The 18,257-nt window shown below is 39.3% G+C and overlaps 1 protein-coding gene and 1 long non-coding RNA gene across 3 annotated transcripts in view; one reads left to right on the top strand and one right to left on the bottom strand.

Moving 5' to 3' along the window:
* The window catches only part of SLC30A5 (solute carrier family 30 member 5), a 74,990-nt gene extending 62,301 nt beyond the window's left edge, over positions 1 to 12,689 (bottom strand). Inside the window, exons 1-2 of one of the 2 annotated variants that reach the window (XM_069096455.1) lie at positions 12,637 to 12,689; positions 12,341 to 12,435 (exon numbers count right to left, since the gene is read on the bottom strand). In XM_069096455.1, coding sequence (XP_068952556.1) covers positions 12,341 to 12,414 — 74 coding nt within the window. In that variant the 5' untranslated portion in view covers positions 12,415 to 12,435; positions 12,637 to 12,689. Of the gene's footprint in view, positions 1 to 12,340; positions 12,509 to 12,636 lie in introns of those variants that run through there. The other variant, XM_069096454.1, reaches the window with a different exon arrangement.
* LOC138167507 (uncharacterized) overlaps positions 12,537 to 18,257 on the top strand; it is a 28,930-nt gene continuing 23,209 nt past the window's right edge. Inside the window, exon 1 of the long non-coding RNA XR_011169902.1 lies at positions 12,537 to 12,654. This is a non-coding gene — a long non-coding RNA (uncharacterized lncRNA). The remainder of the gene's footprint in view (positions 12,655 to 18,257) is intronic.

The following is an 18,257-nucleotide window of genomic DNA, read 5'->3' as shown; positions in this document are numbered from 1 at the left end:
AATACCCTTTCACCTAGTAATTCCATTGCTAAGCATATACCCCAAGGAAGAAAAAGACAAAAAGAAAGGTCCCAAACATACCAAAATATTTATGGTAACCTTCTTTGTAGTAATAAAGAATGGGAAAAAAAATAGTAATAGTAGTATCAATGATAATAACAAGAATTAGCAACTATATAGCAGTTCAAAATATATTATATATGTGTGTGTGAAATATATTCAATTCCAATTTATATCCATCCTGCCTTGTCCTATATACAATTTCTGGAAAGGCTACTCATGGCCCATTGGTTTTGTGTACTGTGGGACTCTGCTCTAAGCATATTGTGAACCAATTATTAAATGTCTCTGACTGTTAAGTATGATTGGCAACAGTAAATATCAATGAAGCCCTGAAAATTTTTTTGTTAGGGTAGAAATGACTTCTCCTATCTCTTCTTTGGGTCAAGCGTGGTCATTATAATTTTGTAGCATACAATTTCAATTGCTTTGTTATCCCTTTCGTTTACAATGTTGTCCTTGTTTTTTGTTTTACTATTTTTGCTTACTTTACCATAAGTCCATGTAAATCTTTCCAGCTTCTCTGGGGACTAGCCCCCACTCAAAGACCTACACTCTCACACAGAAACACAATCATCTCCCTTTCAGGTCTGGAGCCATAATCAAATCAACAATCCTTGTTCCTGTAAAGGTTATGTCTGTGCATCTACTCTCCTGAGAGTCCACTTAACATTCTTATAAATTTTTAAACCAAAATATAGTTGTTAGGTATATATATATACTGATCTAGATCTGACCACTGGACCCAGAGGACTTCGGAGGAGAAAGTGAAGCTGGTGACTTTGCACAGACCTCCCTCACTTAAATCCAATTCACCTGCATGTGATGATGGCATCACCTCCCTGAGGTCATGGTCCTCTTTGAGAAGGAAGGACAAACAACAACTTCCTAGCTCCCTACTATATACTGTTTTTCCTTATCAGAATGTAAGTTCCTTGAGGGTAGAGACTTTTTTTTTTGCTTTTTGGAGGGGGTAAGGTAGGGCAATAGGGGTTAAGTGACTTGCCCAAGTTCACATGGCTAGTTTTGTGTTAAGTGTCTGAGTTCAAACTTGAACTCAGGTCCCCCTGACTCCAGGACCGGTTTTCTATTCACAGTGCCACCTAGCTGCCTCAAGAGACTCTTAATTTTGTATTCATATTTCTTGTTTTTAGCATAGTGATTGTCACATTATCATTTAATAAATGCGTTTAAAATTCATTCTTGCAGCACAATAATATTCTATTACACTAATATACCACAACCTATTTAGCCATTTCTCAGTCATTAGCTATATATTTTTTGGCAGGGCATAGAGGGAAAGTTAGGTGATATAGTGGTTAGTGGAAAATTTGGAGTCAGGAAGACCTTTGTATGAATCCTGTCCCCCAATGCATCTTGGCTGTGTGACCCTGGAAAAGTATCTTAACCTCTTTATAACCCCCACTCTGTTTCAATCTCTCCCTGTCTACTGACAGCATGTTCAAAACTGAACTCATTATCTCCTTCCCTTCCCCCCACACCAAATTCTCTATTGCAGTTAAGGGGTCCAGGATTGCAAACTAGGTGTCAGCCCGGACTTCTTTCAGCCCTCATATCTGTTGCCAAAGCCAATTAATTCATAATAACTCTTGCATATGCTCCTTTCTCTCCTAACACTGCTATTACCCTCATCACATCATGCCTAGACTATTTCAACAGTCTTCTGGTTGGTCTACCTGTTACAAATCTCTCCCCACTCCAGTTTATTCTCCACTTCGCTATCAGAATGAGCTTGCTAAAAAGCACAGGTCTGACCATTGTCACTTTCCTCCCCTATTTAATAAAATGGCTCCCTAGGACCTCCAGGATCAAATCTAAAACTAGCATTTAAAGTGGTTCGTAATCCAGTCTCCATCTGCCTTTCCAGTCTTTTTTACACCTTACACCACACCATGTACTTTCTGATCCAGTGACACTGGCCTCTTGGTTGTTCCTTGCAAGGGACACTTCATCTCCCAATTCCAGAGATTTTCAGTGGCTGTCTCTTATGCTTGAAATGTTTTCACTCCTTATTTCCACCTCTTGGCTTCCTTTAAGTTCCAGTTAAAACTGTACCATCTATAGGAAGCCTTTTCTGATCCTCCTAATGCTATTGCCTTCCATTTGTTAGATTATTTCCAATTTATCCTGAACATAGTTTGTTTGCACATTGCCTCACCCATTAAATGGACTATACACTCCATGAGAGTATGTGCTGTTTTTTGGTCATTCTTTTTAATCCTCAGTGCTTAGTATAGTTCTTGGCACATAGCAGGTGCTCAATAAATGTTTACCAACTCAATTTCCTTCATTTTTTGCAGCACAGTAAAATTCCACCATAATTACATACCGCAATTTGTTCAGTATAACAGGCATCTATCTCTCCCTCACCCCCCGATATTTTAGCACAAAAAGTGCTGCTATAAATATTTTAGTGTATATCCAGACTTTCTTCTTATCAGTGGCCTATTTGGGTCTAGTAGTAAAATCTCTCAGTCAAAGGGTATGGATATTTTAGTGATTTTATTTATATAATTCCCAGTTGCTTCCCAAAATTGCTGTAGTGATACACAGTTACACATTACACCAACAATCCATCAGTGTGTTTATCTTTCCACTCATCTTGGCCAATTTGCAGCATATAAAGTGAAATCTCAAGGTTGTTTTGATTTGCATTTCTCTTATTAGTGGCAGAACATTCTTTCATCAGGTTGTTAATAGTTTATAATTCTCTTGAGAACTGTTTGTTCATATCCTTTCATCACTTATCTACTGGCTTTTGGGCTGTGTGTGTAAATAAAATTATGTACCTTGAAAACCAAACTCTTACAGATTAATTTGACCGTGCATTGTATTTGTGCAGAAGCTTTCTAATTTGATGTAATCAGAGTTGTCTACTTTATCTATTGTAATTGCTTCTACTACCTGCTAAAGCTTTACAAAACATTTTTGGGGGTAATTAATTCATTCTACTACATCTCCTACCCACAGCTTTACTTCCCATCTAACTGTAAACCTGGTGACTTCCCTACTATACCCTGGAAACCTCTACATCCTGCAAGATCACTTCAGTGTGGAACTCACATCTCCAATACTCTATGCCTCTGGGGGTCTCTCCATCCTTTGATTGGAAGGTAGAGAGCTCCTAAAACCTCCACTTGAGGAGGGTGCCAATGCCAGTCAACTTTTCCTTTCGCACCCAGCTGCAACCTTGGGATTTCTCCATCATACTGCTCCTACGGCAGGCACCACACGTACCTGCTCCTCCCTAGCCCTACCTCCCATCGGGTTGTAATCTTGTCTTTTAATGAGGGGTTGTCTTTTGCCTTTCTTTGTGTGTCCCCAGCACTTAGCAGGGTGACTGATGTACAGCCAGTGCTTTAAAGATGCTTACTGACTTGACTGAGCTACAAAAGGTGTAGGATCTCCTTCTCTTCTAACTTAGAATGTATTGTGAAGTGTGTAGTAAGGTGTTGGTCTAAGCCTAACTTCTACCTCAATGCTTTTCAGTTTTCCCAAAGGGAGTTCTTTCCTAAGCAATTAATGTTTTTAGGTTTATTAAACACCAGATCATTGAGTTTCATTGTTTCTGATTCTCTCCTATCTAATCTGTTCCACTGATTTCCCCTCTATTTGGGGGGGGGGGGGGTTAACAAGCTTACTTTAATCGGTCAAATATGTATTGTTTACCTAGTTCAGGGGAAAAAGGTCAGCATCCCGAACTTCAGAGTATACAGACATAATTATCAAGACAGAGAAACAGATCAAGTAGACAGGTTTCCAAACTGTCCAACCATTACATCCATACCAAATCAAGATCTGGGTTTTTCAAAGCCAGGGGGCTCTCAACAACGGCTTCCCAGAGTCTCATCTGATCAAATCACAGAACACTTCTTAAAGTGAGCCCCCTCCCCTCTATTTTTTAAACAATATTAGAGATGGCTTTCAAAGACAAAATAGATAACATAACCTTGTCTGTAGTATTTTAGAAACAAAGAGGATGGGACAATTACAAGCAATATATCCTCTCATAAAACAGAAGCAGTGGAGGGTTAAAACTTGTTAAAAAAAAAAAAATTTGGCAAGATATCCAACTAAACAAAATCAACCCAAGGGCATTCAAGGATAAAAGTGAAAAGGACTATGTAAACAGAATAAAAATAAAAAATATTTACCAAAAAATCCCAATAAATTATTTTCTTCATCATGAACTTAGACTGTAACAACCAAAGGACTAAATATGCTTACAGGAATTAGAAATGGCATTAAAGAAAACAATAATGGAAAAATAATTTTTAATGAACAAATGGTATACAGAAGAGATCTGTGCTGGAGGTGACAGTTTTGGGCATACTCAGAAATAAAAGGTACCTGAATGAGGGTAAGATACCAAAGAGGTCACAGACCTTATTAATAACAACAAAAAAGGAACCTGAGAAAATATCAGAAACAAGCAATCTATTCTCAATGTCTACTCTTTCATTTATACAAAATTTTTAAGAGTCATCTATACATGAATTGAAGACATCTTTTAGAGTATTTATGGGGAATATTCACAAACAATATTTAGCAATGAACCGTATCTTGATCATTTAGCAACTGAAAGATATAGAAAATATTAAGATCTCATTATGCTTACTGTTTGCTGATTATGAAAAATCCTTTGATTTTACACAACAAAATGCCAACTTACAAGTGTGTTGTTATTTTTTTTTACAAGGTGTGCCTCATTCAGACATCAAATTTGAGATTCTTTTGATGGCAGAAACACCTCTCTCTTCAAAGACCCTCTGATAATAAACATCAGGGGGAAAAAAGCTCCTAAGAGTTTGGCTTGTTATATACACAGGAATAACCAAATAAAGGAAAAATGTCTATTGCTCAGATTCCAACATCACTTGGGCAGCTACCTTAGAAAATTACACATCATTATGCATATCTGGGATAGAAAGTACAGCCTGACAAATTGAGCCCAGTGTTGAACAGGAAAAGAGTGAGCTGAAATGCTTTTAGGAAAATGCAAACGTCTTTTTTGGACCCCAAGTTTCCTGTGAAAGCAAAGGTCAATTTTTCTAATACTAACAGTCTACTGGTGTTGCTAAATGGCAGAAAGTAGTGGGATACAACTGCTTCTAAATAATAAAATTGAGTACTGAGCAGACAGTAATGTAGAAGCATTTGGTGGTTGCCAGTGGGCTGTAACGATAAACAATGAAAAATTCTGAAGAAAAGGTATTAAAAAAATGTCAAGATAATGAAAAGATGAGCTGGTCATGTGGCAAGAAGAAGGGATAAAGGCCAGCCAGCCTGATCCACTGATACCCTTGAAATATCAGGAGAAAGCAGAGAAGGCTGCCAACATGTTGGATGGTGCCTTTGTGATAGGAGATAGACAAAGTCAGAGTGGAGGCAGATGACATGGATGAGTTTCATTCTGCATTGTTGGAAGGAACTCAAATGATTATATATCCACTTCTATATTTTAGGATTTGATAAAGAAGTCAAAGTTACTAATGTAGGAATCATTCCTGAATAAGCTATCTGCATATGTCTAACCTATTAACTTGTTAGAGACAAAGATCAAGATACACAATTAAAAGAATAAAACTAAGAAGGTATGACATGCAACTAAAACAAATCTTATCTGATCTATTTCAATTAGCTGCTGAAGCAAAAAAAAAAAAAAAAGGTGGGAAATGGTTGGAAGAACTGACATAGATGCCAATTATAATCATTTCCTAAATAAGTTCCATAGATAGATATCAAGTCATTAACAAGGCCAAAAGAGCCAGAAACCATTTCCAACACCAAACGTGATCCACCTACCAAATGGAAACATAGGAAAGCTAATGGCAGTTTAGAATATCAATTCATGTATAAAATATGGAGAATGACAGATTATGAATGGTATTGAGATATAAACAATAAAAAGTGAATCAAAAAAAGTTCACAGAAAATTTAGTGAAAAATTCAACTAAGGAAATCATCACAAGGGCATTTAAGGACAAACAAACTGGAAGAAGACAATAACAAAATATGTCAAAGACCCACAGAGATTTATATGACATTTTTCATCAAGGCAGGGGAACTACCACATTTGGATGTTCTGCATAAGTACATGGAAATGGTACTTAAAAAAGTAAAGCCAGGGAAAACAGGAAAGACCAAGCATAAACAGTGTAGGTTCATGATGGAGGTGACAATTCTGAAGTGCTGAGTTATTGATTCTCAATATATCTTTAAGAGGGAAAAACAGGAAAGATGTGGAAAAACCTTGAACTTTAATATTATCATAAAAAGACTACTGATCCACATACCTATTTTTATCCATATAATAACACAAGGAGAATTTAGGGGTCTTTATGGAAAGATTGGACCTGTGATTTTATTCACAAAGAGAGCTCCTGGTGAGAGACTTCCTTTACCAACAAGAAAATGGTACATGAGATTTTTATGAGAATAATTTACAGATGTATTGGGGGTCTCCTTGATGAAAGTATGGGAAGGGAATTAGCAAGTTTTCACAAACAATATTCTACAGTGGATCCTAAGTTCATCATCACACAAGTGACTGAAAGGGAATAGAGAATATGAGATTCTACTGTTTTTACTGTTTGTTGACCATAAACGTGAATTTTATCTTCTTCAAGGTGTCTCATGCATATTTCTCATGTATAAAATTGTACATGACTTCATAAAAGATATAACAGAGGTAATACTAATAGCAGCTTCTCATTATTAGTTCTTAGTATTTAGCCAGATATGAAAGAGGGATAAGCTTGCCAATGGTGTTTCATAACTGTCATGGAGACTGGACTAGCACAAAGTCCAAATAAAAAGGAATTCCCTATAGACGGTGAAGTCCTTCAGATATTCATTTTTTGCCAATGACATTATATTGACTATATCAATCTCCAGAACATTAACAGGATTTCCTTCATTCAAAAGAGTTTGACTACCCTGAAAAAAAAATTAATGAAGAATACCTACTGTTGAAATTACATTATTCAATAGGATGGTAAACCCATAGAGTTCATCAGTCAGTCAATACATATGTCTTGGATAGAAACTGAACAGTAAGTTGAGCTTACTGTACAGAACTATACTCAAGAGCTGACTAGATTGCTGCTGAGAAACTACATAGACTTTTAATGACTCTAAGCTTTTCCTGAAACAAAGGACAGTATAACACCAATATTTTTTTTGTGATGAAAAGCAGCTAGCTGAGTTTAAGTTCTGCCTCTTACAGACACTAGACAAGTCACTTCTATTCACAGTCCCAAGAAACTCTCTAAAGTTGTAACTTCAAGAGAAAGTGCTAATTTGCAATAGAGGAAGTTCCTCATCAGGAACTCTGTGAATAAAATCACAGATTCAATCTCTGCCTAAAGACCTTCAAATTCTTCTAGTGACATTGAATACATACAAATTATGGAATGTGACAGTCTCCAAATAAGTGAAGCTGAGGATCACTCCAAAGGCAATGAAAAGGCATATGGTTGGTGTGAGACTACAACATATAAAGAATCATGCAGAAGTAAGGTAAAGATGGCATTAGAAAAGACACAGGTTAATCATGTAGCAAGAATGATAGTCTGTATGCAATCTAGTAGTCCAGTTTGACTAGAAGGTATAATGTGTAATGTTTATTAAGACTGGAAAAGTAGGTTGCAAAGGGTCTTAATTTGCCAGGCTAAGAAGTCTGTATTTTATTTCAGAAGAGTAAGGAGCAAATTAAAAGTTCTTGAACAAGGAAGTCAGATCTGTGTCTCCTGAAGATTATTTTAGCACCTTTATGAGGAATGGATTGGTGAGAAGAAAGACTGAAATAAGGGAAGGCAGTCAGGAGTCTATTGAAATAGTTCACAAACAGTTGAGGAGGGCTTAAACTATGATGGTGACTATGGTCGGAGAAAAGGGGACAGATTTACAGAAGTTGTGCAGATAGACCTTTCAAGACTTAGGAAACCGGACATGAGAGGAAATGATATCCTTTCAGAGTTAGAAGGCCCTTAGAGGCTATTAAATACAGACCAGTAATCCCTTCCACAATGAGGCTAGCATCTAGCCTTCAAATAATCTCTCCTTCCTCTCAACTCTCAGAGCACTTTTTTGTATCCCTCTCTCACAGAGCTCTTCTAATTAGTCTTAATAGTTATTTTCATATTAATTACTTCCGCAACAAGAGTATAATAATAACTTTTGTTTATATTGCACTTTAGTTTCTTCACAATGATAAACTTCTTATTGATAGTAAAGCAGTATGCATTGGGAATAAACTTACTTGAATAAATGATACCAGAGGAGTATGGACTGTGCTGTATGGTCTAATACAGACCACTAGTATTATATTTCAATCAACTGAATTATTTAATATTTATTCTAGCCCTGTAAAATTTGAAAATCTTGATATGTATGTATGAAGGTGGATAAAGAGTAAAGAGATTATTTCCCTTTTACAGAATGAAGAATTGAAGTTTAGAGAAATTAATGATTTACCTTCATGTCACATAGTGAAAACCTTTCCAGAGGAGAACCCATCATCACTTAATTTTCACTTTATAGTGTGCCTTGGTTAACAGACACATGAACAGATGTCATAGGTGGCTGAGAGGGAAGAGTCAGGTGCCAGGATAACTTTGAAATTTTGCTATTTATTTGCTTAAGCTTCTTTTTTCATAATTATATTCCAACAAATTTCAGCAAAAGGTTAGTTTAATTTTTAACTGAATTCAATAATATGCTTAAGCTAAAGACTAAATGCTGATGAGTATCTATAGCAAAGAGGGATAATTATGTAAATTATGCAGAATAAGGATTCCCCATTCATAGCTTTAGTATAAGGAGCTCTACTACATGGTATAAAATGTCTTCTCAGGTTCCTAATATCCATAAAAAACTTTGAAAAAAGAAAGATTGCCCATAGGCTGACATGACTGAAACAACTGAACAACAAGAACAGTGTCCCTGGATTGTAGAGCAGGGTGTAAAAAAGTAGGAAGAAGTCAGGATATAAAAGGTTTTAAAAGACAAAAAGAAAATTTTATATTTGATCCTAGAGGTCATGGAGAAAAAACTGGTGTTTACTAAAGAGGAGTGCCAGGGCCAGACCTTCACTTTAGGGAGACCATTGTGCTAGCTGAGGGGAGGAAAAATCGAAGTAGGGAGAAACTTGAAGCAGGAAGACTAATCAGAAGGCTACTACAATAATCCAGGCAAGAGGTGACACAGGCAGGCACCAAGGTGATGGCAATGTCACAGTAGAGAAGTGGGTGTATGTAAGAGATGTAAAACTGACAGGATCTGGACAACTGATTGTGTATGCGGTGTCCATGACAGCGATAGAAGAGTTAGGAATGGAAAGGGTGGGGGGAAGGACAATGAGTATAGTTGTGAACATGTTGAACTTACAATGTCTATGGGGTCTCCAGTTTGAGATGTCCCATAAACAGCTGGAGATACAATACTTGGTGCTAAGAGAGAAGTAAGTGTTAGCTTAGTAGATTTGAGAATCATTTCTATAAAGAAAATTGAATTCATGGTAGTTGATGAAATCACCAAGCAAAATAGTAGAGGAAGAAAGCACAAGAGAGATTCTTGGGGGACGCCCATAGTTAGCAGAAATGACCTGGATAAAGATCCAGTAAAGATCCAGACTGAGTGGTCAGATAGGCAGGAGAACCAACAGAGAAGATTATTGAGAGAGAAGGTAATATAGAGAAAAAGGTGACTGTGTCAAAGGTTGAGAGGGCAAGAAGGATGAGGATTAAGAAAAGGTCATTAGATTTGGAAATTAAGAGATCACTGACAACTCTAGCCAGTTTTGGTCAAATGAAGTAAAAAGACAGCTAAAAAGACTAAAAAGTAAGGAAGTGGAGGTTCCTATTGTAAATGGTCAAAAAGAGTTTAGAGGCTCCTGTGGCTGAAGTCTAAAAAGCAGTTTAGCTACAAAAGAGAGATAGGGTATGATGACTAAAAGGGAAGGATGGATAAAGTGAGGATTTGGTGAAGACAGGGGAAACATGAGCATAGTTTGGAAATGGCTGGAAAGAAAAGAAGGACGATAAAGATGGAACAAAAAAAAATTTGGAGGAGAAACGGCAGAATCTGATGGAAGATGAGCTGTTTCCCCCTTCTCCAAATCCACTGAGATATCAGGAGCTCTTCACCTGACTCCTATAGTTCCAAGTATGTTGTGAACACTTAGTATGCATAGTGGGAAAGCTGGAAATTCTTCAAACTAAGTATGAAGTGAGAATGTAGGCAGATCTCAAAATCCCTTAAAGACTATAGGCTAAAGATGATGCTTGAGGTTCCAGCTTGTGGGCTTCATAGAAGGATTTCTAAGTGGGAATACTGGCTGGGGGTGGGGGTGGTGGTGGTATGTCCCTTACTATCCCCCATACAAAGCTAATATGTCAGAGCCTAATCCCTAAGGTGTTATTCGTCGGATGCACACCACTTCCCATTTCTATCTTATCCTTCTCTTTTTTACTACATTTTTTGGGAAAAAATTGTCTTCACTCTTAATGCCTGTATCTTCTCAGTGTCCCTACTACTCAATCACTTATGTTTCTATCTTAATTACTCTACCAAACACAACTATAAGGTTACAAACAACCTTCTAATCATCAAGTCCAATGGCCTTTGCCCAGTCCTTATTGACTTCTATGCAATTTCTGACACTATTTAACAGTAGTTTCTGCTCCATCCTTCTTGGATTTCAGACCTACTAAATACACCTGTTTTCTTTCTTTTTCTGATCACTCCTTTTGTCTCCTCTAGCTTTCCATCCTCTCCCCAATTCCCAGGCAGTTTCCCAAATTCTTGGTTGCTTTGCAAATACCCAATCTCTTGGCAGCCTAAGGGCTTAAATTTATACATTTTTATGCAGGTGATGGTAAACTTCAGGTATTTAGCATAAGATATTATGTTTTGTTTATCTTGAACTGTATTTCCCAAACTAATAGTTACAAAATCTTTACTGAATTAAAAATTCCAAGAAATAGAGATGACTTAAAAACTTTATATATAAAAAATGTTATAGCCATCTTCATGTTGCTGTATGCCACCCCTCCCCTCAATTTATCATCTAGTAGCACTGAAATTAGGTAGGAAGCTCTTCTGGCAGTCTCAAAATTGGCCAAGCTCCACAGGATTTAAAAGAACTTGCACTTAGCTGTCTCAGCCCTTAAAAACATAGGATGATCACCTCTATGCCACAAGGATGCACTGACATACTGCTTTCATGGAGCAACTAGTGGTACTTAACATAAAAAACTACTGGAGAATGTATTTACTTATGCAGTCTTTTTTGTTGTTCCGAGAGTTCCATATAAAAGGGCTTCAGCACAAAACTAGGTCGACCATATAATCGTATGAATATAATGTACAGCTGCCAAAACTGTCCCATTTTATTGCCTTGGGGAAGTCAATCAATCTCTTTAACTTACGGTTCCTTCATCTGAATGAGGATAATCATACCTTCCCCCAAATCTCCTTTCAAGACAAATTACATAAGGATTAATTAGATTAAATAAACATTTGGCCTTATAACACTTAGATATGCAAGTGCAGAAATACTCCACAGTACTTGAGGAGTCAGCTTCCAGACTAGCGGATTTTCTGCCCCAATGGCAGGCGGTATTCAGGTTAAATCGCCGCCTGGACATTAGACAGAAAACGTGAAAGACAAATGCTGGAGGAGGGTGACAGGAAGGCTGTGAGAAAAGAGGCACCTTAATGCTCTATCAATGGAGCTATGAATGAGTCTAACTCACCCGGAAAGCAATTTGGAACCACGCCCCTTAAGCTAGCACCCTGTACGTAGCCTTGGACCCGCAAAATCTTTATTAAGTAATAAAGTAAGGGACCCTCCCTTCCCCTCCCCCCAGGAGATCAGAGAAAGAGAAAAGGATGCAACGTATGAACATACTCATAACTGCTTTTTTCCCCCCAGTGGCAAAGGTTTGGAAACGAAGGGGTGCCCAACAACCGGGGAATGGGGCACAAGTCACGGTGTAAGAACGCGAAGGAATAATTTTGTGCAGATGTAATAACGTAAAATAAATCTCGGCGTAACGAAAGTGAAACGCCGGTCCACAGCGCTGAGGGTGCTTCCGGGGGAAGGAGAGAGATAGGGCGGGGGTGAAGGAGTTTCCCTCTGGGTTTTTACAGATGCAGCCGCCAAGGCCCCCGGGAGGCCGGGCCGGGGAGCGGAGAGTTCTCCTCCCGGGGACACCGCGGCCGGTCTCCAGGGGCAGGCCCAGGCAGCACTTACCGGGCACTGGGCACGTCCACTGGCCCGAGGCTCCCGCCGCCGGCGAGCGCGTGGCTGCTATATTTCTCTTCCATACCGCGCGTGTCTCTCAGGAGCCGCCGCCGCCGCCGCCGCCGTCGCGAGCCCCGCCGCGGCCAGTCCTCATCTCCCGCCGCCGCCGCCGCCGGGCCGGTCCTTCACTCGCCCATGGCAGCGGGCCGAGGCCTCGCAGGCCCTCCCCACGCGCGCGCTCAGAGGCCGGCCTCACTAGGCCGCGAGCGGCGGCTTAGGCAGCGGCTCCCGCTTCGGCTCAGGAGGCGCGGGCTTACCCCGAGGTAGCAGCGGCGTGAACGTTGCCAGGCCACGTCATCCGGCTGGGCCGGGGCAGCCTTCTCCCAGTGCGCCTGCGCCTAGGACCATCTACTCCTCTCCAGCCCTTCCTCCTTCCCCGCCCTTCACTAACCTCCCCCCCCACCTTTTGGATAGAATCTAGTTTCCTACCCGGCCCCGCCCCGCCTCTCTTCCGTTACTTTCCCTTTCTATTCTGGCCAGGAATCACTGGGAGCAAAACCTGGGAGAGATGGGTGGACAGACGGATGGATGGATGGACGGGTGGATGGATGGGTGGGTGGGTGGATGGATGGTTGGATGGTTGATGACCCGAGGACTGCTGAAGAACTGCGCAGACTCACGCATCTCTGAGTTAGGAGAACCTTTAAAACAACAGCTAATATTTCTATAATGATGATGATGATGATATCTAGTGTTTCTAAAACAACGACAATGATGATAATAATGATGATGATAGCTAGTATTTTTATAATAACAGCTAACATTTGTAAAGTGCTTACTTACCATGTGCCTGGCCATGTTCTAAGTGCTTTACAATTACCATGTCATTTGACCCTCACAACAGCCCTGGGAGGTAGGATCCCCATTTTACATTTGAGAAAACTGAAGCTGATAGAGGTTGAGTGATTTGGTCCAGAGTCACACAGCTGGTATCTGGATAAGATTCCAGGTCCAGCACTCTAACCACTTTCCTGTCTAGCTGACTTTCAGAAGCCATCTAATCCAAGCCATAACTAAGCAGAACCCCTCTACACCTCTGTTATCCCCAACCTGGGATAGCGAATTTACTGCGCCATATTTGTGCAGTGACTTCTTATGGGCTATTCCTTATCCTCCATCTGTGGAAGAGAAAAATGGAGGTGGATCTTGGAGGAAGTTATGTACATAGAAAGGTGAAATGGCATAGAAGAGCATTTCAGGTAAAGAAATAAAAAAAAAAAAACATGGAGGCAGTAATTAATTAGATGGGTGCTGGCAAGATGACTTGGCTGTAAACTGGTGCAAAACTGTAAGATAAAGGATATTTCTCTAATATTAAAAAATAGCTCCTAAGCCCAAGGAGCTCTCCTCTAAAGAGGTCCCTGTGCTCTGGATTTGAGTGCTGACTGTTACATAGGACTTTTAAGCATTTCTGATGAAAAGACCAGAGCTGAATGGAAAATTTTATCTTCAAATGCAAGATTGAAGGAAAGAATAAAGAGGTAAATAGGAAAGAGAAGACAAAAGGGATGCAATAAGGTTAAATTGTTTACATCCTTACAGAGGAAGAGGATACTCTTAACTCATAAGAACTCTATCGCTATTAGGGCAATTAGATGGAGTATACATAAACGAGAGTGTGTGTACAAGTTGACTTTGATGGGATGATATCCATTCCCCTAAAAAAAAAACCAGAATTAAAGGGTGAGAAAAAGGGTTACACAGGGGAGAAGAGGGAAGAGAGAATGGGGTAGATTAGCTCAAATGAAGAGGTGCAAAAGACCTATTACCATGGAGAGAAAGATGGGGATAATCACTTGAACCTTACTCTCATTGGAATTGGCTCAAAGAGGAAATAACATACATACTCATTTGGCTATAGAAATCTATCCTACTTTATGGAGAAGTAGGAGGGGAGGGGAATCAGAAAAGGAGGAAGGTCTGACAGAAGGAAGGGCAGATTAGGGGAGATGGTCAGAAGTGGGGGAGAGAGAGAGAAGAGAGAGACAGAGACACAGAGAGAAAGAAAGAGAGACAGAGATGGGAAAAGTACATATTTAAATATACTTAAGCAGGAAGTACATATTGAATCATAACTGAATTGGACAAACTCACCCATAAAACAGAAGTATGTGGCAGAGTGGATTAAAAATCAGAATCTTACAATATGTTGTTTACAAGAAACACACTTGAAGCAGAGAGACACAGAGTAAAGGTAAGGAGATGGAACAGAATCTATTATTCTTCAGGAGAAGTAAGAAATAAAAAAAAAGCAGGGGTAGTAATCATGATCTCAGACAGAGCAAAAGCTAAAATAAATCTAATTGAGATAAGGAAAGAAACTATATCTTGCTAAAAGGTACCATAGACACTTAAGTAATAGCAATACTAAACATATGCACCTAATGGTATAACATCCAAATTCATAAAGGAGAAGTTAAGTGACTTAAGGAGGAAATAGACACTAAAACTATACGTGAGGTACCTCAACTCTCCCCTCTCAGAACTAAATACATCTAATCACAAAATAAACAAGAAAAAAGTTAAATAGGTGAATAGAATTTTAGAAAAGTTAGATATGATAGACTTCTGGAGAAAACTTAAAGAATAGAAAATAATATATCTTTTTCTCAGTGGTATATGGCACTTACACAAAAATTGACCATGCATTAGGGCATTAGAAACTTCAAAATCAAATGCAGAAAGGCAGAAATATTAAATGCATTCTTTTCAGATCATAATGCATTAGTTACATTCAATAAAGAACAGTGGAAAGACAGATTATAAAATTAATTGGAAACTAAATAATCCTAAAGAATGAGTGAGTGTAATGGGAATGCAAATTTGGAAGATCTTCCCTGCCCCTAGGTTAAAGTGCACCTGAAGCCTGGGGTGGGAGGCTTGTTTTTCAGTAGATACTTTTTGATTGGCCAGTGGGTCAATAAGGTTGTTACATTCTCTGAGCCAGGAGAAGGCTATATAAGCCCTGATGTGTAGCTTTGTTTTGGGGACTCACTTTGAGAAGTGTTCTGTGATTTGATCTGAATTCTGGGAAGCCGTTGTTGAGAGTCCCCCGGCTTTGAAAAAACCCAGATGTTGAAACCCAGATGTTGACTGGGTATGGATGTAATGGTTGGACGGTTTGAAATCTGTCTACTTGATCTGTCTCTGTCTTGATAATTCTGCCTGTATACTTTGAAGTTCGGGGTGCTGACCTTTTCCCCTGAACAAGGTAAACGATATATGTCTGACTGATTAAAGTAAGCTTGTTAACCCATTTTGAGTTGCTTTCCTTTATCAAAGCAGATCCAAGAACCTGTGTGCTAGCAGCCACCCTGGGAATGCTGGGGTGCTTGCCGCTACAGTGAGTCAAAGAACAAATCATAGAAACAATAATTTCATTAAAAAGAATGACAGCAATGAGACAACATACCAAAATTTATGGAATGTAGCCAAAGTAGTATTCAGGGAAATTTTATATCCCTAAACTTATATCAATAAACTAGAGAAAGAGCACATCAATGAATTGGGTATACAACTAAAAAAATTAGAAAAAGATCAAATTAAAAATCCTCAGTTAAACACCAAATTAGAAATCCTGAAAATCAAAAGAGATAAAATTGAAAGTAAGACAACTATTGAACCAATAAAATAGATAAACTATTGGCTAATTTGATTAAAGTGTAACTGCCCAGATCCTTTTATGAAGTTTGAACCCTTCTCTGACTGAGTACTGAAGGGAGAAATCCATTGATTTAGCAAACATTAGCCACACTTCCCGGGGCTTTCAGTTGCTAAGCCCTGGACAAATTTCTGAAGTTCAGAAGTGGGAGTGTTAAAGCAAAATGCTGCCTAAAAGAAAGGAGGAGAAAGTTTCTGTCTTCTCTATCCCAGTCTCCTCAGCCTTATGGGAATGGGAATCTGAAGATCTTCCCTGCCCCCTGGCTAGGCTTAAGTGACTCTGAGAACCTTCCCTGATTTGAAAATAAACTCTGTCCCCTATAGGCTGAATGTGGTCACATGGAGCCTGTGGCAGGAGGCTTGTTTTTCAGGATCTCCACACCTTGTTACTTTGTGATTGGGCAGTGGGTCAAGAGGGTTGTGACATTCTCTGATCTAGGAGAAGGCTATATGTACCCTGATGTGAGGTTTTGCTTTGGGTCTCACTTTGAGAAGAGTTGTGTGATTTGACCAGATGAGACTCTGGGAAGTCATTGAGTCTCCTGGCTTTGAAAACACAGATGTTGGTGCTTCCCTCTCTGGTAACTAACTAGGTATGGATGTAATGATCAGATAGCTGGAAGTCTATATGCTGATCTGTTCTCTGTCTGCTTGTAACATCTGCTTGTAACTTGCTTGTATTCTCTGAAGTTCAGGGTGCTGACTTTTCCCCCTGAACTAGGTAAATGATATGTGTTTGATTGATTAAAGTAGGATTGTTAACCCTTTAGAAAAGCAGATCTAGGAACCTGTACTAGCAGCCATCCTGGGGATGCTAGGGTGCTTGCTGCTACACCTAGTTAGCTTAATCTCTCAGCTAAGCATTTATTAAGCATGAATTCCTTTACAATTTTCTTTCTGGTTACTGACTCTGACTTAAAATCCTTCTGGGTCCTTAAATGTCTAGTGAACTTTCTGACAGTATTCTTCCTTCAGTAGACAGATGGAGAGACTTCAACCTGGGCCAGGGAAGCTACTTAGCTCTAACAATTTCTCACCCCTTTCTAGAACCATGTCTGGGATGCATAGCCTGAACTGTTTTGTGGTTTGTCCTTCATTCTCAAAGAGGACCATGGTATCAGGAAGATGATAAGATGAGTTGCAAGTGAATTGGATTTAAGTGAGGGAGGGCTGTGCAAAGTCACCAACCTCACTTTCTCCTCTGGAGCCATCCTGGGTCCAGTGGCAAGATACAGACCAGGACAACTGGGAATGACCCAGCATTCAATAAAGTATGTAATTATAAAGAGACAAGATGTGAGAGTGATGAAGTCAATGTGTGGTACTGAGTGCTGGACTGATCATAGACTTATCCTCTCCAAGCTAAATATTCACATTCAACTAAAGTAGCAGCCCCAAGGTAAAATGACTGCCAGAAGAATTAATGTCAATAGGTTAGCACACTTTTAGGAGTGGGAACAGTTTATTGCTAACTTGGAGGGAAAGTTGAGCCAATACACAGCTGGTAATAGTAGAGCAGAAAAGGAGTGGGCAGCTTTCAAAGATTTGGTGCAGCTCATCTGGGTGAGAACACTTGCAAACACCAAGACTGGTTTGATGAAAATAATGGGGAAATTCAGAAGCTGCTAAATGAAAAATGAAAACTCCACAGGGTTTATTAGCAGGATCATCTATCTCTAAGAAGACTTAAGATTTAATGCCATCAAATGTAAAGTGCAAGCAAAGTTTAGAGAGATGCAGGATTCTTGCCTCAGTAAGAAGGCAGATGAAATTCAGTTTTACATTGATAAGAACAATCAGAAACACTTTTATGATGCCCTGAATGGGCCAAAGGCCTTTGGTGCTTCTCAGCTACTCAGTGGTGATGGAGCCACATTGTTTAGTGATAAGGACAAGATCCTGGAGAGATGGGCTGAACACTTTCATAGTGTTCTCCACAGACTATCATCAATCAAGGCTGAAGCCATTAACCATTTACCTCAGGTTGAAGTTAATCTCTCCTTAGCTGCAGATCCAACAGATAAAGAGGTTTTGAAATGCCATTCTGCTCTTGTCTACTATACAATTTTTCTACCAAGGGCCTTGTCCCACTCTTTATTGAAAAACCAAGGGCCAACCATCATGAGCTCTGGCATGGAATGTAGCAGCCAAAAAACCTAATGAGATCTTGGACTGCATCAAGAGGCATAGTTTTCGGGGATAAAAA

This window comes from Petaurus breviceps, unplaced genomic scaffold, assembly GCF_028583685.1.
Source record: "Petaurus breviceps papuanus isolate PSGF00001 unplaced genomic scaffold, PetGlider_PUasm1.0 229, whole genome shotgun sequence".
Taxonomy (NCBI): domain Eukaryota; kingdom Metazoa; phylum Chordata; class Mammalia; order Diprotodontia; family Petauridae; genus Petaurus; species Petaurus breviceps.
The sequence above is the reverse complement of the archived record's forward strand: the minus strand, read 5'-3'. Positions and strand labels throughout refer to the sequence as shown.